Below are 27950 nucleotides of genomic sequence, written 5' to 3' on the forward strand. Positions count from 1 at the left end.
TCCTACAAAAACCTGCGTTCATGTAATAAACAGAATCACTGGCTATTTAACTGGATTGATATACAGAAGGTAGTAGTCTAATTGGCTGCTTAGGGAGCGCATGAGGAAGAATTTCACAATCTGACATTTCCTTTGCTCAATTTTCTTTCATCAGACAATACAGGGAAAAAAAAAGAGGAGTCAAACTAATCTTCCAGAAAAATATGTTAATTCATTAAGGCAGATACTGGTTAGCTGAACTGGCACTGGAAGAAGCCTGCAATGCAGATGATTTATTGTTACAGAATAAAAGCTGTGCAACAGATTAGATATGGTTTATCTGCAGGCCTGGGAAATGCTAACAGGCCTTGTGTGAATCATATAGCCTATACTGTTTATGGATACTAGATAAAATGATAGAAAATACTTGGTGTTTATTATAAGAATAACTCCAAGAACAGAGGTTCCGATACAAAGATAGTCATCAGACTGGTAATGTTGACCATATCTTATTCTAATGAAATATGGACTTCTAAGGACAGGGTCACGCAACTGTAATATGTTTGAGAATAACAACAATGTTTTTTATATATATATATATAAAGAGCAGTTTGGTACAAATAGGGTCAAACTGCAGTGAACACTGGTTGTTATGGTGATTGCCCAAATTTACCACTTGGGAAATTGCTCATTGTACATAAGCCCTCAAACCCCTGACTGGCTACTGGGAGATTCTTGCATTGTATTGAATACAAACAATTGTAATGAATAGATTTTTATAATCCATTCCAGGACAGACCATACCGGATCACTGTGCTTTAGTAATATAATTACAAACAAGGTGACAAAAAAAGATACAAAACAGATACTATGTAACAGCAACATATTCATTTGCAAATGATACCGGAGTTACAGGATATACATTCAATGATCCAGTTTGGACCGTGAAGGCATCCGGTCTATAGAGAGGGTATTTTTCTCTTTAAATACAATATGTTTTTTCTTTACTCCAACGTTTAAAGAAAAGTGCATTTTGATGTATTATTAAGGACTATTTGATAAAAATGGGCAAGTTCCTTTAAGGTGAACTTTAGTCCTTAATGAAAAGGTATGATTTGGACATTGCGGCTGCTCTGAATTGAGGAAATTATTCACAGTATACCGTGAATACATTAAATCCGTTTACTCATTAAAAGTACAGAGCTGAATTAATGACCGTATCCCAGAACATCAGCTGTTGTAAAAACATGCGCTCCTTTTGAGATTTTCCTGTAAAGACAACCCTTTTCACACCACATGCAACTTAATGTTTGATATTACAACCCTTACTTTCTGTGTGCTAATGTAACAGACTGTACTTTATGATATTAACCACCAGATATTCTGCAGGTTATTACCTACTGCTATAACGCATTAAGTATATCACCTTTGGGCCTGTAAAAGAACTTCACAGTTTTCGGTCATTTAATTTCCCACAAAAAACAGTGATTTTAATGTGAATTTTAAGAAAACCCTCCCCATTCACGCTACTAAAGGAGTTTATGGTTTAGTATTAAAAAAAAATATTATGCTATATCTCTCAGAAGCCTCTATCTTAATAATATGTTTTTAAATATTGAACTTAACTCAGTATAGGTACAAATTTAACATCAAACCACTGAAAAACGATTACAAAATACACCCATGATTAGAACTGCATAGATAAAAAAATTACAGAAAGGAACGAGAATGTATAACAATGACAATAGTGTGAGAAAAGCAAAGCAATAAGACATATATTAATGTGAGATGCCTGATATAGAGTTGAGATTCGTGAATATGTGAATAGGACATTTAAAGGGAAAGGGGAAAGATTTATGGGAACTGGAGAACATGTTAATCAAATTTCAACTGATCTAGATTGAAGTTCTGGCACTGATGCAACGTAGATTGCTTTATCTCCCTAAAATATCCAACAAGCTACATCTACCCTTTGATTCTACAGGTAATGGGAGTTTAACTTGAAAAAGTTGTTATTGTACATAGTAGTAGTTGATGTATTTCTGGAATATATGTATTACGCATGGACTATAGGGAGAAACCCGCCTGGAGGATTTTTTGCAAGATTTGTTATTAGTTGTTATAGCCCCAGGTTTAGGGCTTATAATCTTTTGATAGGTGTGTTCTTAAATGCCTTAATCTAATCTTAATAACATTTTTAGTACTAATGAATGCCTAAACCTAAATCCCAGAAATATTTGAATTATGTAAAATTTGTCAATTGTCCTTTTTTTTATTATGTCGTTGTCATATTAATTAAAAAAGCTTCTTAAAAGATGCTGTGGTTTTTTTTTTATTTAATTAAACCTTTAAAAGAAATAATAAATTAAAAGATCTGCTTGGGTTTATTTGCTTAGCATACTATAGAGTACAATTAACACTTAAAGTCTACATAGCCTGCATTATTGCCCTATTTACAGTTCTATGTCGCTAGACATTTGTAGATTTTTTTGGAACTTTTTTTTTGCTTCGGCAACCACTAGGTGCTTTCCAACAACCTTTCAAAAAAAAAAACCATGCAATTTTAGGACAAGAAAAAAATGTAGATTCCTCCTCCATAACTTGACATTAAACTACATTGAGTTGTTTTATATATATGCAGAATGATTGATTCAACAACAAACACTGCTAGCATCATTCATTAACATTCATATCCGCCAAATATCCACCATATATTTGTTCTTTTTAGTAAGCTTTTATAGACGGAATTTAAAAAAAAAGTAGGTCAAGAAATCTGTAGTCAGACCTTAACTAGTTTTACCTACTGTAAAAATGTAACACAAATACACAGCATGTGCACAGAGGAGTCCGAACACCATTTAACACTCTTTTAGGATTATTTTTGAAACACTGTTTTTTTACTGTGTTATTTTTGTTTCCTCATGCTTAACAGCGTTTTTTGATGGATTTCATGGACCTTTTTCTTCCAGAAGATGCAACAAGTTTCATTTGCACTAATCGTTTTATTACCCATGTTACAACAGTATCACATACTTCAAAGGAGATGGTTTTCATCGATAAACAATGACAGGTATCTAGCACGAAGCACATACAAGTGACATTTTCATAATTGGTGAAAACCATAACTTTTCATGTTTGTTACAATGGGTATAAAGGGATCTGGTCACATTTTAAGGTTAGTTTACCTTAATTGAACATAATTGTTCAATTATTTTGACCTGAATGGGCTGCCCAGAGGTTTGCCTTTCATCTGCTTCGATAAGTGGTGATTTCCAAATGGAAGCAGTGTTCCCTATGAGGAGATTCAGAGTTTGCCTTGCTAAATGTGAATTTGCCAGTTGTTGCTCGTTACATGTGCACTGTAACTTGAATCAACTATGGGTGAGCATAGTTTTGGTGCACAATGTTTATTTTATTTTTTTATAAAGTTTGCAGTTAAGATGGCTCGTTGAGCTGAGGCCAGAGAGAGAAATGAAGTGTAGAGGTATATGGGACCCAAAAACAGGAGTGGGCCTAGTGTCAGTGTGGTCTGGGTGGAATATATCCATAGCACGACCCCGGTAGCTACAACACAACACACATACTTACAGGGAAACTAGCTGTAACACCATATATCTCACTCTTGCTCTCACTCACGCCACTAAGTATAGCCTCACCCCCAATACTCTAACTCAATATGCTGACACATACATTTAATCTAATACCACCACACTAACAACCACCACACATGCATGCTAACAACATACATTAACATACTCAAAAACCATATGCCGACACACACTCATGCTAACACCAAACACACACAAACTCTCTAACACCATATTGTAACTTGCATTCACACATGCTAACAGCATACACTCACACATGTTAATACACTGTGCTCACACACACACACGCTAACATCATACAATAACACATGTCCAATGTTGCACAGTAAAACTAATGCCACACACTAACACACAGGCATTCTAAAACCATACATTAACACAGACTCTCTTTAGCAACATATACATACACTCTCCAACATCATGCACTAATACACTCACTCCAACACCATATGTGTACACATACATATACACACATCACTATTTTCTATAAGCGATATAAGTGTCCCTTGATGAGCCACTTTTTCTTGTAGCACTGCATCAGTTCCAAACACCTGCTAATATACAGCCTTATTGTTGTCACACAAATCATTACATGTCAGAGAACCATTGACAACATGACTAGAACTGACCTAAAACATTAACCTACACCTAGAAAATAATGGAAAGCAACAGCTTCCACCGAATAAAAAACTTTACAAGTCCAAAATGATCTCCACTGATATACAGCAAACAGAATTGTAAGTGAAGGAGTCACTCTTTGATATAAGACAAAGAAATAAAATGAGAATAAAGATGATTACTAGAGTCTTCAAACTGTGCACAAAAATTAGTTAGCATTGCATAGCAGTGTAAGTACAACAATATACAGGCAGCATGAGAGACATGATGGGAACAATATTCCAAACCCATTTTTGAAAATACTAAAGCTGCTGAAATAGCTGTAACATGCACTGTCTCTGAACAACTTGCCAAAGAGAAATAAAATGCTAAACAAAAGTATGTTGCTACTAAATTTGATTTAAGGAGGGGGCTAGCAGTGCAGTCTCCAAGTTCACCATCTCCAATCCTAAAAACAAATTCAGCATGACAACAGTGATAACACAGAGATGCGTGAGACCGCACACAATCAGATGTGGTGTTTATTGGGACGATCCACACATAATTTCTGTGAAGAGCAGCGAGGACTATGCATTGATAACTTTGGCTGACCATAGCATCAAAGATTAAAATGGCATGAGTTGAAAATTGTATGATACAGGATAACTGACGCCAAAGAATATGCACATTCACCAGCAGAAGTAAAGGAGGGCACTAAGAACAACACCCTGCAGACCAAAAAGACTTGCCAGATACCAAGCTACTGACAAGGGCATTAACCTCATTGCAGATGCTGAGTGGTACGTTTATTGAAAGCAGGCTTGCTGGTGGTGTTGTTGATGGCAAAAAATATTATGATCACAGAATAGACCATATCAATCACCGATGAGCTGCTTGTGTGCACCGCAGTGGAAATCTAATGCTGCTTGCCAAGTGTTTTTTTCAGTGTAGCAAACTTACAGTGCATCTGAATGGAGATTGCATTTGGCCAGCTGCAGTATGTTGATGGGCATCTTATGCCTAAATATTGTGCTGTATTGCGGTAGCTCTACAGAAGGGGTGGTAACATCTTATATAAGAATCGAGTGAAAGCTACTAGTCCCGTTCTAGACAAAAGAGAAAGGCTAATATTGATGTCATGGTGGTGCTAGTGGTCGCATACATTTGGCATTTTCTGTGGGAAGAAGGAGCACATGGAGGATGGAAATGGAGAGGGGACATTTTTTAAAGGGACACTTTAATGCATATGATAGCTCAGAGGTCCCTTTACATTGCTACGGTATGCCCTTTTTTAAAATGCATGGAGGAATCCCATATGCATTTGATTCCTTCTTCACCTCCAGTAGTATTCTGTGCAGGAGATGTATTCCGCTGAACACATTTCTTTGCATGTTATATACTGTCAGTCAGCTCCCATGCTAGCTCAGAAAGCGCTCCAGGCATGGGTCTAATGAGATGTGAATATACTGAAAGTGCTCCCATTGATTTCAAAGGGGTTGCTTTACTACCACTAAGTGCTGTTTTACTTTAAACAATGCATATAAATGTACTTTCATTTTTCCGGTTTGTTTACCAGGCTCACTGAGACCCTAGACTGTCATTTTAAACTTATATATTTTCCCTGGAAAAATAAAGAGCCATATTTCAATTTTAACCAAAATGTTACATTTTCTTGTGGCACTCAGAGCGTGTGTGGTAAAAAAAAAAAAAAAAAAAAAAGACCTAAGTCCACCAAATTCAATCCTTCTACTTATCCTTCCTGGTTTCGATAAAAAAAATGGGGAAAAACCATCTTAAGCTATTTTTTCATATTTTGCATATTGGGGGAAATCTCCGCTCTTCCAGTCTCAGAGAGTGACCTATTGTTCTTTGTATATTTCTGTTAATGAACAGGTGACTGAAGAGCTCTTTATATTGGCCCTGCATATATTTATACAATGTTATAATACCCCTTCTAAGATGACATTTTTATAGCGCATATAGATACAACTTTTTTTGTCTCTCTTCATAACTAAGACTCTTCAAATCTCCTTAGTATTTCTGTTACCCTACTTTGCACAATTTTTAGTTCCATAATTTCCTTTTTAACCCCTTTACGACAAAGCATTGCATGCACAATGCATTGTCAATAATGTGTTAAAGGACAACCCACATAATCAATGTGAGGTCTTAACACTGACCTATAAAGAGGCGAGATGATACCCTCCTCCCATGAATCAATACCCTATTTTATACATGCCAATATCTTATAGGCCTTTGCAGCTGCTGACTGGCATTGTGCACTTCTGTATACAATTATTTCCATTTTTTCTACAATGTATAACTTTACATTTGTCTATATTGAAGTCCATTTGCCTGCCTAGTACCCTACTCTGTCTACATTTTCCATTCTGTCTTTTAGCCAAATTCCTATCCAAGCACAAAGGCTTTTCCTGACAATTTGTAGAGTAACCTTTTGTGTGGAACCGTATCAAATGCCTTAGCAAAGTCCATATTTATCACATATACTGCCAGTACTGGATCTATAGTTTTTACTTTTATAGAGTGTAAGGTTCTGCATATAATTCCGAAAAAAATATAGACTCGCCCATGTAAAGCAAAACTGTTATTTTATTCTTTTCTAAAAACAACCTATTGTAGAACTTGTTATGATGCACAGTGTGTTTTTTTATGACAACAACCTTTCAATGACAGCTATTTGTATCACATGACAATTAAGTATTCCCTCAATAAATATGGGTAGGTGAAAACCTGACATGATAAAGAAATTATTTCTCGAAAGGATTTAGTAATTATTATTATGTTTCTAATGCTATGTTTAGTTTTACTTGTGTTAAATTAAAAAAGGAAGTGAAACGTCTTTAATTGTTGAAATTGTAAATACTTTAAAACTTTAGTTAAGCATATCTTAATGTAACAGCAGTCTTTCAAAGAAATGTTTAGCCAGATGTTTATAACAAATTCAATACCTCAAAATAATGTGCATTTTACTGATAACATAAAATTCCTAGACCATGTTTTGCATTAATGCTACGCTAACAATTATATTTACATAAATTAAGGCAATATGTATTAGTCGAGTTAAATTCATATTTATGTGTATGGATGCATTTGCTGCAAATCATTAATGTGTAAAGAACTTCTTTTAATTTGTTGTCTCTGTTAGTAATGTTAACACATTTATTATGCTTTGCGGGTAGAATATATATTATTAATTAAACGACTTTAGTAGAGAAAATAATTAGTTCCGAAAATAACAAGTAAAGAATACAATAAAAAGCATGACATTTTTGAAAATGTCTTGAGAAACCGTTTTTTTTTTTTTTTTTTTCTGAAAAACAGGTCTTTGATGTATTTCTTTTTATATGGATGTAAAAATTGCAACATGAACATTTCTACAAAGCTTACAAATTGTAACAAAAAAATTACAAACACAAAAGATCTGATGTGGCAAATGTATGTTTTTATTTCATAATGGTGAGATCGCTATGATTTATCAACTGTATTTTCTTCTTTGAAGAACAATTTAGACAGTGTAGACTTTTGTATTGTACAGGATAATATATATGTATAATAATATATATATATATATATATATATATATATATATATATATATATATATATAATATATAATATATATATAATATATATATATATATAATATAATATATTATTATATATTATATTATATATATAATAATATAATAATATAATATATAATAATATATATGATAATAAAAAGTATGCTTCTTCATACACTGGAGGTTATGTATAAAAAGGGTTTTGAAAAGGTTTGAAAAGTTGTCATATCACATAGCAACCCATGGGACGTTTCAGCTAACTGGATAGTCTTATACCTGGCTCAGAATTGGCAAATGATTGCATATAGCTTTGGAAATAAAGCTTTATTACCAGACCGCTGGATTATCCACCATGTGGCGCGGCAGTGCATGGCTCTGCCAGCTGTACATCCCCATCACACCAACTCTGCACCCTTTTAAAAGTAGTATGTAGCCCTCCGTCCTCGGTTTAGACATATCCCCTACATATTCCTACCCAGAGATGGTGAGGGAGAGCTCTTTGGTGCTAGACCAGGAAAGTTCCCAGCTATAGAATGCAATCACTGCAAATGCTCAGAAATTTCCTAAAACATTTACAGAAAGATGACGGTGAATATTATTTGGTTAATGATAAAATCATTTAATCATTGTGAAGGAACACTAATTTAAAAGACAGCATGAGTTTAACAGAATAATAACTTTTTAGAATATGCATACCCTATCAGTGAAATGAAACAAGGAATTAATAAAAAGAAGGGTTTATCCCGTGAGCTCTTAGGAATACCTCCTAAGGAAGTTGACATAAAGGAAATAGATTGGTTTTAGTTATAATGCTGCTTTGGGACTTGAACCTACCTAGTTATATGGATAGTCATAAATTTAATCACACACGATAAAACGGAAAGCATACTACAGTCACCAGAGAGAAAAAGAAGTATCAGGAAGAGAAGATAAGCCATCTTTTCTTATTTTACTTTGATGTTTTTAAATTATGAATTATATTTAACATTTTAATGGAATATATTACAATATTAGTATGTGCTTTATGTCATAGATTCCCAGTATATTTCTCAAAAAAAGCTGAATATGGCATTTCTAGTTGTGAAACATTTGAATATCTGGATAGTGTTTTCTACTCACTGGGCATTGGGTCTACAGAGCTCAGTACATTGGTATCATCACATCTGGATTTACCATAGGGCACACTGGGGACATTTCTATGAATTTACTCTTTAATAGGTGATATAGGTGGGAATCTAACGAAGGATCTAACTAAATGTTCATCCAATCCGTTAATACTCCTGCATCATACTCCCTCATTCGTGCCCACATTGCTAGAATGAGCAGGCTAGATGGGCCACCAAATTAAAAATTCCAAGTAGAACATTTTACTTTATCTTTGTGAAGTGTGAGGGCTTCTGTGCATGAAGCTCCCTTCTGAATAGAGTAGACATCATGGGCAACTAACTTCAATCATGTGCCTCACTTGTATTCCCCCTCCTCCTACAAATGGTTCCTGCATATTTTACCCACTAGTACCTGTGACTTGCCAGTATTTGAAAAACAAATATTGTCCATTATTCTGAAATTCTTCATTCCATGATGTGGAGCACAAAATGTAATGTAAAATAATAAGTACAAACTGTTTTTCTGTGAAAACAGTCAATAACTGAGTTATTTCTTGTCTCAGTATAAAATGTCTAACAAGTCACCTTTAATCTTTGAGCGGTATATTTATTTGTAAATTTCTGTTATTTTCAGGACATAAGCTGCCACAGAACAGACTTGGAAAAGTTAAGCTGCGTGTAATAATCATTAATCTCCAGTATTTGTGAAGATTCAGTTAAAAATGTGTTCACAGTGAATTTATAGACTTTCAGTTTATTGTCATTTGAAATCCTAACATCTTTTATAACAAGGGTTTCCAGAAGTTTGCCTCGGTTATAGAGGTGCCATTAGCATTGATATGGATAATGTGGAGGTGATAGCAGGGGCTCTCAAAGCAAGTACTCTCCGCATGGATTTCTAAATACTCATATACCATATGATGGTTTACTATCAGATAACATAAAGAATGATGAGCTATGTCCTTATGGGGGCTATGTACATAGAAAAAGCTGGTCAGAAGTCAAGCGAAGCAATCCGCAGGGACTCACTTGTAGTTGCTATGGCAACAGCACCACGGTTAACACTTTGTACAACAATTACTTGTTACCCATAACACCAATTACCTGTAACTCATTTCATTTAAGCCATTATTAGCTCTACCTAGATGCTTAATTGTGAGTTTATGAAAATCATTAAACTTCTAAAAGAACATATGCTATTAAGATGAAATTATGCATAAGCAAAGTTAGAAAAAAACATGCAAATCTGTATAGGATGTCTTCATCAGGCATGCAAGAAAAACAGACAGCAGTTTGGCTGCCATGAACATTTACTGATACTAGAAAGAGTAGATTGCACTGTTTGTCAGGATCTTGCTGACAATTTCAAGATGCCAGTATGAACCAGAAACCTAAAAATACATTTGAAAAATGTGCCTCCTCATTATTAGAAAAGTGAAAGAAAAAACACTATAGTTGATGGCTTCAAAATACAGAATAATAGATATCTGAATGCACGCAGGCCATCTGGCACACAGGGCAAATGCTGCCCCGGGTGCTGCCGGACATCACACTGATTCAGCAGCAGGTTGGGTGCTGCTTTGTGTGGACACCGGTTGGATATGGCTCTGAATGCTATGTGAGCATAAAACACGCAACACATGGCCTGTCATTTCCAGCTGATGGCCAAGCTTACATCATTAGGTGGTGGCTGGTATTAAAGTGCTATGTTTGCCCTATCATCCCCAGTTCAGCCCTGAAAGCATACATATCTACATTACATAATTGTTCAAGTTGACCATTGAGTATAAAATCTCATATATTTCTTAGAATTGAAAAGCATGAGCTTGATCCAATAACCTGGTCAGTCTCTAGACATTATCATTTAAAGTATATATTAAAATTAAACATTTTATCCCTATATTTATTGAACAACAGTTTTGCAGACATATATGGTCGATAATTTAATGTACAAATGTAAATTAATAATAAATAACAATAATCATCATGATACATTAATAACTGCAGCAAAAGACATCTGCATAAGTAATTAAAGTTGGCATTAAGGCAAATCAATAAAATAGCTTAATTTAATGTTATTATCCACAATGTAAGTAATGGTGTCTAGAATCTTCAGAAATAGTCTGGTTTCATATTTTATAGTTTATGATGGGGTAGGTTTGACTGTATTTAAATAGTATCAAATACGAAAAAGTTGCCAGCATTCCAAAAGTCACTTTAAAAAAAAAAAAAATAATAGATAATAGACGAGCTTTCGGGAGTCCTCGCTTTATCAAGTCAAAAGCATTGAGAAATGCTCGTCTATTATTTTAACCCCTTAAGGACAATGGGCGGTCCCTTAACCCATTGAAAACAATGCATTTTGAGCCCGTACATGTACGGGCTTTGTCATTAAGGGGTTAAATACTGTTAGTCCAATAAAAAAGGTATTACAATATTCTGCAACATTCTGTTTTTTTGCATTCTTATCCTTTTATGATAAGCTATTTTTATGCAACCCATTGTTTAGAGTATTAATGTGTTTATTACGTCAAAAGTGTTGGGTTGACTAGACTTTTGGTCTTGCTGTGCCATGATCTATTTGAAAATATATTCTACATTATATGTTGAGTGATGTGGAGAAGTTAGGAGGTTTCTTGCAAGTATGCCAGTTGAAAGTTTTATTAAGTTAATTAAAATAAATACATTCAACAGTTTTTTTAAGGAACATAATAGGATCATATAATTGCCTGAAGGCTGCTTAGCAAAATACATGTAAATTAATACTTAATTAACCAAAGGGGTATGCAGTTTGTATTAATTAATTTGAAGTCTCTCAGTTAATATTACATGGAGTTATTCAGTTTTTCTCTTATGAATAGATTAGTCTCTTTGTAAGTACAAGGTTTTAAGTTATCATACACCTTTGAGATCTATAAACAGATACAATGGTTAAAATATAAGCTGTGTATAATTGCGTATCTTTTAGTCCCTCAGAAGGAGTTCTGAGCATTTGGTTTGTATGACTTTGTAACACAGCAATATACTGTTCTAAATGTATAGTTTTGATTAGATCCACATCTGATCTTTGCTTATATTAGACTCTAGAAAATACAAGCAAACATTTATATATATATAAAAAAAAAAACTTGAAAATTTGATTTTGAGAAAGAAAAATCAAATATTTAATTGGATTTCAAATTTACCATATATTGGCTAATAAAAGGTTTACGTTTTTGTAGTTGTTTTGTTGTTTTGTTTAAACTAAAATCTAGTTTTTAGTATGCTGTGCCGGTAAAATGAAATTAGATTTTTATTCAAAAGTATAAATTGAAGGTGCTGAATTTAAAATCTGAAATTAACAGGTAGATTGAGCTACTCAGTGAATCTATTGAGGCAAAGTAATATAAGGCTCACTATGATATTTCCATAAAAATCCAATTTAGCTACTTTCATTTTTAAACTGTAAAACAATATACATATTTTCCAAGTTCACGTTTTGACATGTTAAATTAACATAACATTTTTTTCATAGTGAAGCTCAGAGTATCTATGGTCAATGCAGAAATCCACATTTAAAACAATGAAGAAAAAACAAACAATATGCGTTATTATTAAAGACCAGTTCTGTGGCAGCCTTATATGTACAGTTGTTACTATGGAAACAAATGGAATGTTGCTGCTGATTGCTCTCCTTCAACAGAAATTCTACTTAAATATTACCCATTCTTTCCTTATGCTGAAATTCTTTCCAATTTTTCAAAAAGCATTAATCGTATACATTAAAAAGTGGACAACTCTGCAGTTGTGCTGTATGGCAAACTTCATTAGTAATTGCAGTATCGTGATTTAACTTTTTGATTTCAACTACAATAATATAGGGTATTTATACATTTTCCCAGAGAAAATAGCCACTTAAAGTATCTAGTTTTAGTGTATCACTGTCAGGCTTACTATATAATGATGGGAGTTACACTGTACCATTGCCAGTGTCTGGCTTGCTATATGATGATAGGAGTTATGCAGTACAACTATCAGTATCTGGCACAATATATAGTAATGGTATTTATGCCTAACCACAAATGTCAGACATATGCTCACTACCAGCTGCATTGCATAATTTCTTTGTCTGGATAATTGTATACAGATGAAGGCTATGCATATGCATAATGTGGATTATATTATATAACCTCTAGAGTGCCAAAGGTGACCTTGCTGTGCAATTGTCCCTAATGATTTGGGGACAACAATGGCACTGGTAAGTTGTTTGGGGGCAAACATAGTACTGACAAGCTGTTTAGGGGCAAAACTGGCGCATGTTGGAAGTGTGTGACATGTTATTTTGTGAAGTTTGGTGCCTAAAGAGGTGGCGTGGTTGCCATGGCAAATAGGTGCGGTTAGAAGTGTTATGTTTGTTTAGGGGGGAAGTTGGCAATATAACCACGCCCAATTTGGGGGTGCCAAAACTGTGCACCCAGGTGTCAGTGACCCTAGGCTTGGCCCTGAATACAGGCATCATCAATATTGATTATTCTGCCTGTGATATAGAAAACCAGCACTGCTGTGAGTAGTTGGGATGCAACATTGATCTTGTTTACATTCAAATTACATTAACATTCTATTTTAACATATGTATTTTGAGAAATGTGCCAAGGTACCAACATAAGTATAACTAATTTTGTGCTCTATATCCCCCAACCCCACCCTCACGTCTAAAATCATACAGAATCAGCTGCCCCTAAAGTGGGAAAGTAACTTAACACAAATCTTAGCAAAGATGGCTGTTCCCATGATAAACACAAAATGCTGGTTTCCCGTCCATATATAATAATTATTTTAATCTATACAGCACATTACATACAGTAGGTATATTTAGTGTGTAGAGCTACACAACATACATTTGGAAAAAGACAGATTATGTTTAAAGATTTCACCTATTTAATAAATATACCTACTAAATGTTTTTAAAAATATTATTAATACATACTCACTGACTCACTCTTTTGTATAATGGCCAAGTATTATGAATTTTACATAAATATTCTGTTATTTTGTGGAAAAGTTTCAAAACAAATTTACAAGCCCAAACTTTAAGGAAAAAATTAAGTTCACCAGCATGATCTCAATTAACTTATATTTTTCAGTGAACAAGTCACTTCATCTTATAAGAACAGAACAAACACATACTATATTGAATGTCACATTAAAAGTAATTATGGCCATTTACCACACACTGAAGAAAGACCTGAATAATTTAATGTGGGGAGGCGATTTGTCATTAGCAAGCAGGCAAAAAAAAAGTGTCTTAATCTTTGGAAGGTTTAACAAATTGTTAGCACGAATGTATTTATAAGGACATGTTCTTAACCTTCATCTTGACCCATTTATCATTAATAGGACGCTATAGTAATTTCACAATTGATTTTGAAAATGAATACCAAAAAAACAAATTTTTTTCTGTGCTAGGTTATCTTAGGTTATAAGCATATTCAGAAATCGAATGAATCTAATATATAAATGTCTCTGCACAAAGTTATGCTTGTCTGATGTTTTCTTAAACCCTGCACTATACGGTTTAGGATACCATATAAACTTATAGGATGCATTGGTACCCATCAATTAAAATATATACCAATATACAGTACACATATTAGGATCCCACATTATTATTATTATTATTATTATTATTACCTTTTATTTATTAAGCACCAACATTATTTAGGGGTAAGTACTTTCAGCATGTTTAAATAAAACAAACTAAGCATGTGTGTCTTAGTGTTTGCCTTTAGATGGTGGCTAGCAGACTGCTGGTGATGGTCAGGAAAGCTACAGGTGGGGTAAGAGATAGATTAAGATTTAGAGTAAAAAAAGGTAGAGTTATGGCTGCAGAAAGGCCAGAAGAGGAAGGGATCTGCGTAAGGGAATGTGAATTTAAAAAGAAAATACCAATGTCCCCAAATACACTACTCAACTACATAAATCCTAACCTAACTTATCAATAGGTCATAAGAAGACTTAATAAAGCCACAAGTCTAACTGCTCACATTTCAAATATCCTTCTTGGAACATTTGACATTTTGAAAGGTGTGCAGCAATTCAATAGTTACTAAACCAGTCCATTGCTTCCTTGGAATATGTATTAGGCAAAATTTAAAGGGAAGCCATTGTGAAAATACTATTTTCATCCGGGAAAAGCCATCTCCTAGCACGCAATAATAAACCTGTAAACATTTCCTTGCATTGACAGGGATTTTTTTTGTGATAACTGAAATAAAATGTAGGATGTGAACTGAATTGCATGACTGCAGCTGTCCACATCCTATTCCATCATGCCTGATACCAGCAGACAATTAAGGACAGGCTGGGGCTTCACTATTGTGAGTTGTGTGTGACTGTGTCTGGGTATTTTAGTGTGTGTTTGGATATGTTAGTGTGGCGACTTGTGTGTATGTTTGGATATCCTAGTATGTTTAACAGTGTGTGTGTGTTTGGGTATGTGTGTATGTCTTGGTATGTTAATGTGTGTGGCTGGTTATGATAGTGTTTGGCTATGCTAGTTTGTGTGTTTGTTGTTAGTGTGTGTGACAGTATTTGTCTGGGTATGTTAGTGTGTGTCTGCTAATGTGCGTGTGTCTGGTTATGTTACCGTGTGTCTGGGTATGTTAGTGTGGATATTTGTGTGTTAGTGTGTGTCCAGCTGTGTTAAGTGCCTGGTAGTGTCAGTGTGAGTGTCTGGGTGTGTTACTGTGTTAGTGTCAGGCTCTAGACCCACTCCCTGCACTTGGTATGATTCTTACCAGCTTTAGAGCTTTCTATAAATACTTTGTGATTTTACAAACAATTAATTGGCTCAATTGCACATTTCTATTTTGGATTGTTTTTCTTGAACACATTATAATTATGCCTACATGTTTATATATAGTGTATTGTTGTTTATTATTCTCCGTTTTGTGCAAATTATCACCAGAAATCTAGTCACACAGAAACTATGTCTATGTGGAAGGAGTCTAAAAAGAACAGAAGAATGAAAACGCATTACATCTTTATGTTTTATAATATGTTTTATGATGAAATAAGGAACATTCTAATTAACCTATAAGAGCTAATTTGCTACAAAAAAGTAGACCACATTTGTCAGATGTCTCGATGACGCATATATGATATTTATTTTATGAGAGTGATTCATCAACAGTTAACTATAGCTTATATGTCTAGGGAGCGCCTAGCTAAAAGCAGCCTTAGGCATAACAAGAAACTGGTATGGCTTAATCATTCCTTCTTTTGTTATTTAATTGATAAAATACAATTACAGAGTTAGAAGAAAGGAACTGTATCATAGCAATTAGTGTTACAGTGAATCGTAAATAATTGATCAACAAAAACAAACATTTCTGCAGATGGCATATTTACTAATATGCAGGATTGGGAGGGAGGGAAACATGTCTATACTTGTAATAAGTGTGCACAACAAGCCACAATAATTTGGTTACTAGAGATTGCTCTTGTTCACATTTCCATAAAGAAATGTAAAAAGGTCATACCACGCTGGAGACATTTGTTTTTACAGTAGTATTAAATTTTATTAGTCCCTGTGTTGCAAAATCAGGGGCTAAATCACCCTCTTGGGTGGGTGGGCACAGCTTTCATAGCATGCAGTAAAAGGCGCCATTATGCCTTTAAAACGTGAAACATTGAGTCAATACGTCATATCCTGGCGTAAGTACATCACTGCCAGACACACTGTGGCATACCTGGGAACTTTATCACTCTGGCTACCCGGAGCCTTCCCTTGCGGGACGCGGCCAGGACTGCACACTAATTTCAGTGGGCGGTCCTGCTGATGTGAGTGGGAGTTCCCACTGATGTCAGGGGCGTTCCCACTGATGTCAGCAGGAAACACCCCCATTTCAAGGGCAAATAGGCCATGAGCAGGGTGTGTCAAGACCCCGCTCCCACGACCAGGAGGATTCAGGTGTTGACCTGGAGAACCGGAGAAGCAGTGCTTCAGCCAGATATCTCCTGGTCAAACCCGGAGAGTTCCCAGGTATGCACTGTGGCTGTCAGCACAATTGTACATAAAACACAGTAGACACAAACACACTGAGGGCTATTCAGTAAGCATTGATTTTACATAAACGTTTAAGTTTCTTCCACACTATCTAGGCATTATGCAGGAAAAAAATCAGCCCTTCGTGCAGTAGAAGCTCATTGGGACTTGCTCTTGATAATGTATAATGATATCAAGGAGCTGAAATGCTCAACTGTCCTCCCTATTTAGTGAGTAGACTTTAGAGAAGTGTACATTTAAAGTCTTTGTTGGACAATCATATATAACTATTGTTGGAATATTAAAATATGTATGAGACTTCTTTTTATTTGTTGCAAAACTTTGTTAATGCTTTTTGCACTAAAGGTATGACAAACTGCTCCCTGAGATGTCACATCCGCTTCTAAAAAAGGAGGAGGAAAAGAAGGTGCAGGAGTATTGCAAAGGGGTAGCTCAAGTGTTCCCCTCACCTTGCGTCGCCTGGGGCACCTGTCCTTGTTGCACTATGGTAGTTAAAGCCCTGATCACATTTAAACTGTGTTTATCTAAATAAATAAAGTCTTCAGTTTTGATCCTCTAAGATTGGTCATTAAAAAGTCATCCACAGCGATGACATATATCACATTTACACACACACATTTTCACTTACAGAGGGAGAAAAAAATCTCAACGAAATTCTCTATCCCAAAATCATACAATTAAACCTTTTTATGCTGTAAGTTGCTTTTATATGCACAATTTATGGTGTGGTTACTCAGTTCATTCCTTGTTTATTTCCCTCTGTGTGTACACGCTCACCAATCACAAGAATGTGCAGTGAACTTCAAGGGCTCAATTTGGAAAGAATTTATGTCTAGAATAACCTTGAGTAATTCATGTGCGGGGAAAGCAAAACAATAATATCTCTGCGAAGCCGCTAGTAGAAGAATAGGGAAAAAATGATCGAGAAACTAGACCGATCCATCAGAGTGTGCTTCTGGCAAAATGAAATGTTACTGCAGTTAGGATATAATACTGCAGTCTATGCAGCAAACAATATCTTAATTTATCTTATAATAAAAAGGTGCATTATCTATGAATCTCGGTGCCTCCGTATGGTTGGATTTGATTACTAGTGGTAAAGGTATCTTTGGTTTTATTTTTCAAAGACTATGATAGACCATTCTATGATAAAATCACTAATTGATTTTTAAAAATTGTATATAATCCAATATATAACAAATAGTGCTTAAATTCGAAGAAAGATATATTTTAATTAAAACAAATCTCATTATAGAGGAGCAATGGATCTTTAAGTAGCACGCATTTTCTTTTTTAGTTAAGCATAAGTGGATATTTAAACAACACACAAATGCCCTTACTTGAGAACAGGTGGATATTCTAATAGTACAGCTTGATCCTCACTTGAATCACACACTTCCACTTGGATCAATAGAACAGAGGTGTTGTAGTTAAAATGCAAAACATATTAGTGTCTTACTCCATTCCTTGATACATTTTACGTGTCTAAGTACCTAGTAAATGTTAACACTTGAGAAAACAATAAGCAAACCTTACTTATATTAACCCCTTAAGGACAATGGGCGGTCCCAAAACCCATTGAAAACAATGCATTTTGAGCCCGTACATGTACAGGCTTTGTCATTAAGGGGTTAAAAAACAATAAAAATAAAAAAGAATAGTAGCTTGGCTTATCAAACCGTTGACCGTCGTACCTGGGTACTTCCCAGGGCAGGCTACCCGGGCCTTTCCCTCTTCTGAGGGCAAGGCTAGCCTTGTGAGGGGCATGATTAGTCAAACAAAGAGTGGGGTTAGCGGTAGAGATTGGCTATATGTAAATTCTGGAACTTAGTCATTTTATGCCTTTTAGGGGCCTTTGTACAGAAACATCAATACAATTAGCAATATGGTTGAGTAGCTACAGTAATTAATGCTGCTGAACCTAAACCAGCATAACCATATCAACCAGGGATAGCTTTGAGATCTGAAAGGTGAAGGGTGATTTATACTGTAGATACCTGTTTTACATATGTACCAACTGTGATATCAGAACTTCATTAACTTTCGTTAAATAAAATATATCTGAAAGCAAACTTTAATATGCTCATCAAATATCATGTGACTTTTTGATATTGGTCTGTGTCTTGGTAGCTTAAGGGGATATGGACCTGGTGTGTGACAAGTGCCAGCTATACAGATAAAGATGTTTATTTCATATGTTTTTCCTGCATTGCCATTAGGTATAAAATTAACCTATTTTAATTTTTTGGGGAAAAAAAACAATTTTAGTTATCTGAAGCATAATATTATTAGAATATCTGTTTCTGTTTATATTCTAGCACTAAATTATCCTATAGTTCTTTGTTTTAGCGCAACACGCGTAAAAAATAAAGCAACAGTACAATACCATGAAATAAGGCAAGCGTTACAAAATATTTCTTACCTCAGTAATGAAGGCTTTGGCGGTTGTTGGACTCATAACGAGAATGGCTCTTCTCAGTGTGTCCCTGTAGCGATTTAGTTCTTCAATTCGTAAAGTAGAAAACAGTCCCGTGATCATCCTATTAATGTTGTTTTCTACCTTCTGCAAAGCTACATCCATTCCCTGCTGAGAGACTCTATCCAAAAACTCTTGTATTCCACGGATATCTAGGAACATCAAAAGTCCATCAAAATGCTAATCAGTTAACAGAAATACATCCATAAACTGCCTAGCTTGGCTTGGAGGTTGCTCCTCTCACTGTCATAAAACGGAAGGTTAAGCTGCACATATGTTAAGCGGCATTGGAAAGCCTTTAAAAACTGGACACAGATTGCATTTGTTATAAAGTTTGGAGTGGTTTTCTCTTAACGTCTACCATTCAACAGAATAGAATCTAAATGTTCTACTTTTTGGCCCCATTGGGTATTTATGTGCTGATATTTTTTTGTTGAATTTATGAGCATATAAACTTCAGAACATATACAAGTAAATCAGATCTACGGAAGAAAACAAGATAATAAAATAATAATAAACCCTTCGACAATCAATAGTTTGAATAAAGTCCAGCTGTTCCTTGGCAAGTAAGATAGCCATGAAAAATTAGATAAGACTCACCAGACTTGGGGTACTTTGACATCCCTAATATTTATGCTTTGGACAGGTGTTTTTCTTATTGCATTCACTGGGTATGCACTCAATTCTTGTTTTGTGCGTTTATTGCGCCATTATTATTCTAGCAGCTACTCGGGGGTCAGAATGTGTATGTCTTTTATGCTTTTTAGATTGTCTGCTCCCCTATTTTGCATATAGTTTGAATAAAGTGTTGTGTCCAAGCCCTTACAGAAGACAACAATATAGTGATGATAATGGCAGAAGTGTTATATACAGGATTGGGGTACCCTGTGACACTGTAAAGTAGATGATGCAATACTAAAACAACATAAAAGTAATAGCATGCTATGTTAACATTGGAGGGGAAAAAAAAACAGAAAAAAGTGTTCAGTAACCACACCAATGAATTGGGGTACCGATTGCCAGTTCAGGTGACACCCTAACACAGGTTGACTGGAATATTTGGTTAAGATGGGCATTAACTGCACAATATGTGAAGCCAACGTAGCCTCTCTTTCTTTCTTTCTTTCTGGTCTATTTTCCATTTGAAGTTATGTGTTATGCTTTGCATATGCAAACTCATTAGTCAAATAATGAATGTGCAAGTGGAGTAATGTCATGATTTATCTTGGAGATACTAAATTTAAGACACAGTAATTTAATTAAAATGTCTAAATGGAAATTAGTTATATTTTTTATGACATCTTTAAGGGCAGACGTACTTAATTTGCTATTTTGCATCCAGAAGTAATACAATATGAATTAACATGCAATGCAAATTTAGAAGTGTATCCGTACACTGTTATCTTGCAATGTTTTTTCAATCCGATTTTCCATGGCATAAACTGTAAATTACATGCATCATGAATATTTTTTTTACATATGCCTACACGGTATGTTCTGATGAAGCAGTGTAGGTAAAGTATAGGTGCATGTGAACACTTGGGTCTGATTACTGATGGTCACCATCGTCTGCATCCCCTGGTACTTTCTGATTCTATTGAAGTTGTGCGAAGCACGATAACCTTCATGAAACCAGGAAGTGCGGAATAAATTGCGCAGGAAGTCCCAAAATATTTATAACAAATGGCTCACTAAGCTCATTCAGAAACGGAGGCTTCAGCCTATGCTCGTTTTAATAGAGCATTTATGACCTTGCCATACAAAGTAGCATAGACAACACATTTTTTAAACTATTACATTCAGGTCTGATGATTTTCAATTACAGTGGGACCCAGAAGAAGAACATCATTTAGAGATCCCGTAGATAGGAAAATCAATGTTAATCCATGAAATGCTCGCATGCCAGCTGCATGTCAAAAGACGCTACAAGACTACTACCACTAATTGAATGCAGATTTGGTTGGGAATATTGATGAAGCTCCTAGCATTTATAGAACACCAGTGTTGGTACCTTAATATAGAATAATATAGAATAAACACATTTCATTCAGGTAAAGATGATCAGAAAGAAAATAATTTCCTTGTTTTTGAAAAAAGTATAGACTTTAATGACACTAGTACAAGGATCATTTCATATTTCTACATAGATTTGTTTTATTTCTTTAGTATGGAATACCCATGTTGATTAGCCATGAATAAAAAAAAACTATTTACATAAAAAATAAAGGCTACCATAGATTGTGGGCAATTAATTATATAAATAGTTATTGGGATATAAAGTGCCATTTTCACCCTATATCTACCGTACTTGCAAACAAGCTTAATCTTGTCTTTTTTTAATTCCTTTTGTCTTATTATAATACTGATTATTTAGGTTTTTATTCATTTATTACCATTAAGTACCACAATGGTAGAAAATTCACATTCTTAATTAGAATGCCATGGTTTCAAATACACTTGATGGATCATCATGGAGCAACACAACAAAAATAGATAAAATTATTTTGTGGTAGTAATTCATTTTGCGTCTGTATTCTTTCTTGTGCCATTATCTAATGATTCTCCCTAACTTGTTATACCCCACGCAGCGTCCAAGATAGCAGAGAATTCCCATCTCTAGTACAAATCTTTTACATTTGGATGTGTGTTTACAAGGTTGGCATGGAAGCTAGTCATTTGATAGCTTCCTCGTAAATGCTGTAATGGAAATGAAATAGTTTGAGTAATACACTTAAATTAATTATATGTTTATTGTAGTGCATTGAAGCAAAGGCCGTGTTTTGGAAGCTGGCTTGATGCCAAATGAGTAATAAACAGTTTTAAAACTGTCTGGAGACATCCTTGAAGACATTATAGTTATCAAGCAGTTGGAATAAGCCCCAGGGTAATAATGAACATTTGAAATCGATTAAGAAAAATGTGATTATTTATATTGTACTCCTTCTCTGAAATGAAATTATTCCATTTAACCTACACATTTATGGCTTAGATATGCAGCTAACCTGCAATACATTGATTGATCTGTAAAAGACACATATTTAGAGAAGTCTTTCTGACCGTAAGATGCCCTAAACATATATAGCAAAGGACATGTGGGTATAGAAAAGCTCAAATTCAAAACTTGGAAATGAAAAGAAATGAAGGATTGTACATACTTGTAATTATGGAAAAATTGACATAGATTATGTTTTTGACTTGGAGAAAGGACAGGCAAATAAAATACTAATGTGGCCCAAAACAATAGATTCACCAAAGATACTGCATTGGAAACCAATATTGGTGTACAGAAATGATGCTGTCATGGGGAAATATTGCCTAATTATTATCATGTAATTATTATTCTACAAGCCGGTGGATGCATGTGGAATTTTCCATACAGATAGTTCCTGGTACTTAACGAAAACCCTAATATCATCACAGACCCAGGATAATCCCTCCATGGACACTTTACCAGCCCTTCCCTGTACACTATATGTGATTGAGAAACAATGTCAATTGTTGATGCTTCTTGAATATGCATATTTATAGTTACAATAGCTAATCTCTCTAGCACCCTTTAAAACTTTAATGAACCCCTTAATTACAATGGGCAGTCCCTAAACCCATTGAAAACAATGCATTTACATGTACGGGCTTTGTCATTAAGGGGTTAAGATAGGTTGGCCAACTGACCCAACTTCAAGCCAAGAAGGTTCTACTTCAGCAGACACAGGACCATCTGCCAGATAGGAACAGTGCTCTATAGTTGGTTTTCTTTTGGCTCTGCTCCAGTTTATGATTTTCCTTCAAAGTACAAGTAAACCAGGCATTGCACTTGAATTGGTATCAAGCCCAGACCAATCTTTCCAGCCATGTTAAATAAGATAAGTGTGTGAATTTCAGTAGAAATAAGTGCAATTTATATATTCTTTTACAGGGTACCAGAAAAGCCAGCAGACATCTGTAAAATTCTCGTTGTAAAATACCTTGGAGGGGAATTGAACTAATTTGGGGGGTTTGTACGTGTATAACGCTAATACATATTGTTCTACAATGTGCAGAAAGATAGGCAAGGCTACTGGGATTTTTGTTATAATGTCACATGGTTAATGTGGAAGACAGTGAGCCTGCTGAGCTTCAGATCTAAATATGGCTCTGTACCTAGAATCATGAATGTTCATTTTAATACATATTGCCTAGAAATATAATAATTCTTAAAAAAAAGTCTTGATACATTCTTTTAGAATGTAATGAAATAAGCAAATTGCTTATTCTTGGTTCAGCTGTATTTACTTGTTTTTAAGTAAAATAAAAAAAAAAATTTTTTTGCTTGTTTGATACTTTTTATAGTTCATTGGTACAGCTGGGCAAGTCAGCTGGGCTCTTACCAGACTTGATCTAGATTCCTATAACCTATATACCTTCTAAATCAGAGGGGGAAGACCTGCTGCATTGCAGTACTAATTGTGTTTTTAAAGGTGGGAATGGCTAGGCTCAACAATGTGAGATATGGTCTTGTATGATTCAGCTTGTGCTCATTAGTTCACCTCTCTTAAATCAGTGTATCTAGTATCTTCTTTATTGTCATTTCCTTGATGTAGCATTTCTTTCATTGTAATGTGATCAGCAGTGTAATCTGGAGAAGATTACTAAACCTAGGGTGGTCTCTGAAGCATCACCGTTGAATAGGCCAGTGGTGCTACAAAGGGTGATCGCTCATCAGCACAGCCTTTTTAGTAAATTTCTGCCTTCTGTAGCACATCCTTAAAAGGTGGAGTTTGGGTTGGTGGCACAGTCCTTCCTTAAGCCAAGGGCATCGACAAAGGTAATTTTATAGCAAGACAGGAGGCTTCGTATTTTGCCCTCCACATCGATCCAGGGGAGAGCCGTCAGTGATGGCTTCGTCAGCCATTTGAAAGACTTTAGTCAAGGGGCCCGATACGTCTAAAAGCTTATCTTGTGAGCGCAAGCCCAGCTCAATGCCCTTGCGAGGGTCTTTGCCATTCTTAGTTAAGAAAGTCACGAAAGTTTGGTCAAACTCGGGCGTATTGAGAACTTTGTCCAGGGCACGACGGATCCGGAACCTCAAAAACTCAGCAATGTGGGCCGATGGTGTCCATTCTGAGGAGCGAGGGTGGCGCAGACCTCTGGGATCGAACAGCGGAGTGCCTAGGTCATCCGTGACCTCAATAGGTTGATCGGGATCGTTAGACGGGTTGAGAGGGATCTTGGGAGGATCGGGAGCGAAGTCCTGGTTCTGCGTGGGGGAGGCCGGACCGGAGGAGCCAGCGCAATATTTGTCTAAAACCTCGTAGTCGGTGAGGTCCTCAGTAGGGGAAACCAAGGGAAGGACTGAACTGCGGGCCTTCTTTAGTGGAGCTTTTCCCTTCCCAGATGTGGAGGGCAAAATACTCGCCTCCTGTCTTTAATAAAATTTAGATTAATACTGCACCAAGGCTAGATTAATCCCTAAGTATGTTACTGAATATGATTGCCTAGCATATCCTAGCACCTGATATCTTCAAATAGAGAATCAGAGACATAATATGCCTTTGTATGAAAGCAAGGCACATTGCTGGGATTTATTTATATTGAATTGTTTTGTAAAATAGTGTAAATATATTTCAGGAAATGAATATGAATACGGGAACCTGCTCTCAGTACATAAATATCTATTAACAATATTACTATGTAATAAAAGTGCTGAAAAACTGATTTTATAAAATGTAGTTCATTAAATAAATATTACATGAAATTGCATTGGATATTTATGTAATTGGCAATTTTTTTTTACAAACCAATTGTTTTGAAGAGTTTGCATATGGTTGTTGTTATTCAATATATTGATTGCAATTTTCCCAATTATTGTTTATGTAGTTTGAAGGGTAAATATTTTTGGAAAACTAGCAGCCAAATTATTGCTAAAATAGTACCGTAGCCAAGGTCTTCCTGTATAATATTTTGTTATATGCACTTTTTTCAAAGCTCTAATTGCTGTAAAAATGTTAAACTTTAATGATATTAAGATGCAGTTTGTAATCTGAAGAGGAAAGCTAGATGTGCAGTTTTTTTTTTAGAGTACTTTATACGTCTAATTATCAGCAATGACCTTTGTTGTTGAACCTTTTCATTGCCTCCTATCACCGTCATTTTTTTCAGGACAAGTTGGCAGGTTTGACATTAATGGAAATTACTGTATGATTAATATGTTTTGCATAGTTAAATGATGCAGAAAAAAGTAATTTTCTCTGTTTTTAAATAATGCATTATTTACCAAATGAAAATTAAAACGACTGGAGAAAAGTTACCAGACAAAAAACTTCTACTGCCTGGCTTAATTGAAATGTACGCGACATTTCTGCTTCCTAGTGTGTTAAGCTGGGAGTTGGTTCTGCCATGAGGTTCTCCCAAACAGGTACATTAAAGAGCGGACTACAACACAGGTAGTTTGCATATGATACTAGAATCCCTTGGGATGAATGTGCTGAAAAGAGCCCCAAAAGGGTCATATGGCAGATGAGAAGTTCACTTATACCCAGCTTAACGCATATTGCTGACCCAATGTCAAGACAGGCATCTGGTGTAGATCTGTGCCAGTATTTAGCATTATTGTTGACTTAGACAGCACCATCAAATTCCATAGCACTGTAAATGGGTATTGTTAAAGTGAAACACGTTTGTTGTATCATTTCAAGTGAGCCATTTGAGGTTTGCCAACCATCTTCCCTATTGGTCTTAAAAATTTAGTCTAAAAAGGACCTCTCGCATTTAAGTGATCATTCCACATGCATTGGATGGACATTGCTATTTGATCATGGGACTTTGCCTTTTATAGATTTGAACAGACATGGCATTTTTGATCATGGAATTGTCTTTTTACATTTAGGTTCTATAACATCAAACTCATGTGATTCATTTTGGTGATCTATCGTGGGTCTATGTTTTTGATTTATTGTATCTACCAAATTACTCTTTTCAAACTTGTCAAATTATTTAGGTTGCCAATCGTGTTATTTTGTGATGGGTATTTTCTGTGATTTACTTCATTACCTTGATTCATTTATTGCCACTGATTATTAGACTTGTGCATTTGTGCAAACTTGTTTTTTTAACGAAAATGGTATGTTTCAAAAACAAAGGTGAACCCCAATGAAATCGATAAAACCAAAAAACGAACCCGACAAAAACAAATTGCAAAACCGCTGCGATTTCGTTAAATTTGTTCATTCATTTGCCTTTTATAGAGTCAAATCCATCACTTTCCCTCTCATCTCTTTTCCTGAATGGTTGCCAGTAATTGCAAGGTGTTGCTTTATCTGGGGTCATACAGGCTTCAACAAGCTATGATTAGCATCTTCGGCAGCATTCATGGAAAATGTGGTTAAGGTTGAAAGTGGGTACATGAATTAAGCATTCAGAGCCCAATAAACCGGTGCTGCTTATCAATTATTAGCAAATGCAAACTCCACAGGAAACCATCAAGGACAAGGTGCAAAAGGTTACCTACAGCAAAAGAAAAAGAGGCTATAGTTAACCATTGCAATGTCAGAGATATCTATTCTAAAAAAAAATACTATCTTGGATCACGCTAAAATTAATAATATCTTTAAAAATCTTAACCAAAACACCAACTGAGGTGCAAAGATGACTAAAAGTAGCTACTTCTATTGTGAAGCTGTTCCACATATCCACCACCCCCTCAGTAAAGTAAATCTTCCTTACATTAAGCAAAGGGTTCTGTGGACCTCAAGCTTCTTCTGCTTGAAGATTGTTCCACATATCCACCATCCTCTCATTGAAGTAAGTCTTCCTTAGGTTAAGGAAAACCTTATTACATTAAATAAAAGTAAAAATCTCAGGAGGGGCATAATTGATACACAAATAACAACCATTTTAGTGTCCGTAAGAATTATGTTATAATATAGAGCAGCTTCTATTGCAGACACTGTGTGGGCACTACATGTCCTCCCCTTTCTCTTGTAGGGTTTTTTTATGCAGCAGGGAACTGTCTCACATACTGACCCTGTCCTCCTCCCTGCTCATCATGGTCTTTGCATCTGCCAAGAATCCAGATGAGATAAGAAAATGGCTGGAGAAGGTAAGTGAGCCAGCGAGGGGGCAGATACAAGGCAGGGGGGGGGTTGCAGGGGGCACACAGACACAACAGGGGAAGAGAGAGATGTGTTTTTTTGGAAACTAAAAAACCTTGTCTGCGACAAAAGGATGGGAAACAAAATTAATTGTCTGAATATGAATGAGCAAAAAAGGAAACGAAAAATGAATCCAAAATGATTACAAGTCTTCTGATTATTACATGATACCCAGAGTGGATATACAAATTTGAGTATAATATACCTATTTTTCTCATACTCTTGAGGTAATTGTCTCATTTTACTTTATACCCTTATGGAGTGCAGAAAGCATATTTGGTTTTTAAGATTAATTGAGTAGAGTATATGAGAAAGACAAAACTTGGCCCTTTAGCCTAAAGATCATGACAATTTGAATCATGTAGTGGTACTGAGCCACCAGAGCACTCTACATTGTTGGTGTGGTTTAAAGAGCAAAGAGCACC

At 35.4% G+C, this 27950-nt stretch overlaps 1 protein-coding gene across 1 annotated transcript in view; it reads right to left on the reverse strand.

Moving 5' to 3' along the window:
• Positions 1 to 27950, reverse strand: part of GRID2 (glutamate ionotropic receptor delta type subunit 2) — a 418284-nt gene that overhangs the window by 182479 nt on the left and 207855 nt on the right. Inside the window, exon 4 of the mRNA XM_053461590.1 lies at positions 19343 to 19548. Within this exon, the coding sequence (XP_053317565.1) occupies positions 19343 to 19548 (206 nt within the window). The remainder of the gene's footprint in view (positions 1 to 19342; positions 19549 to 27950) is intronic.

Source organism: Spea bombifrons, chromosome 1 (genome assembly GCF_027358695.1).
Source record: "Spea bombifrons isolate aSpeBom1 chromosome 1, aSpeBom1.2.pri, whole genome shotgun sequence".
Taxonomy (NCBI): domain Eukaryota; kingdom Metazoa; phylum Chordata; class Amphibia; order Anura; family Pelobatidae; genus Spea; species Spea bombifrons.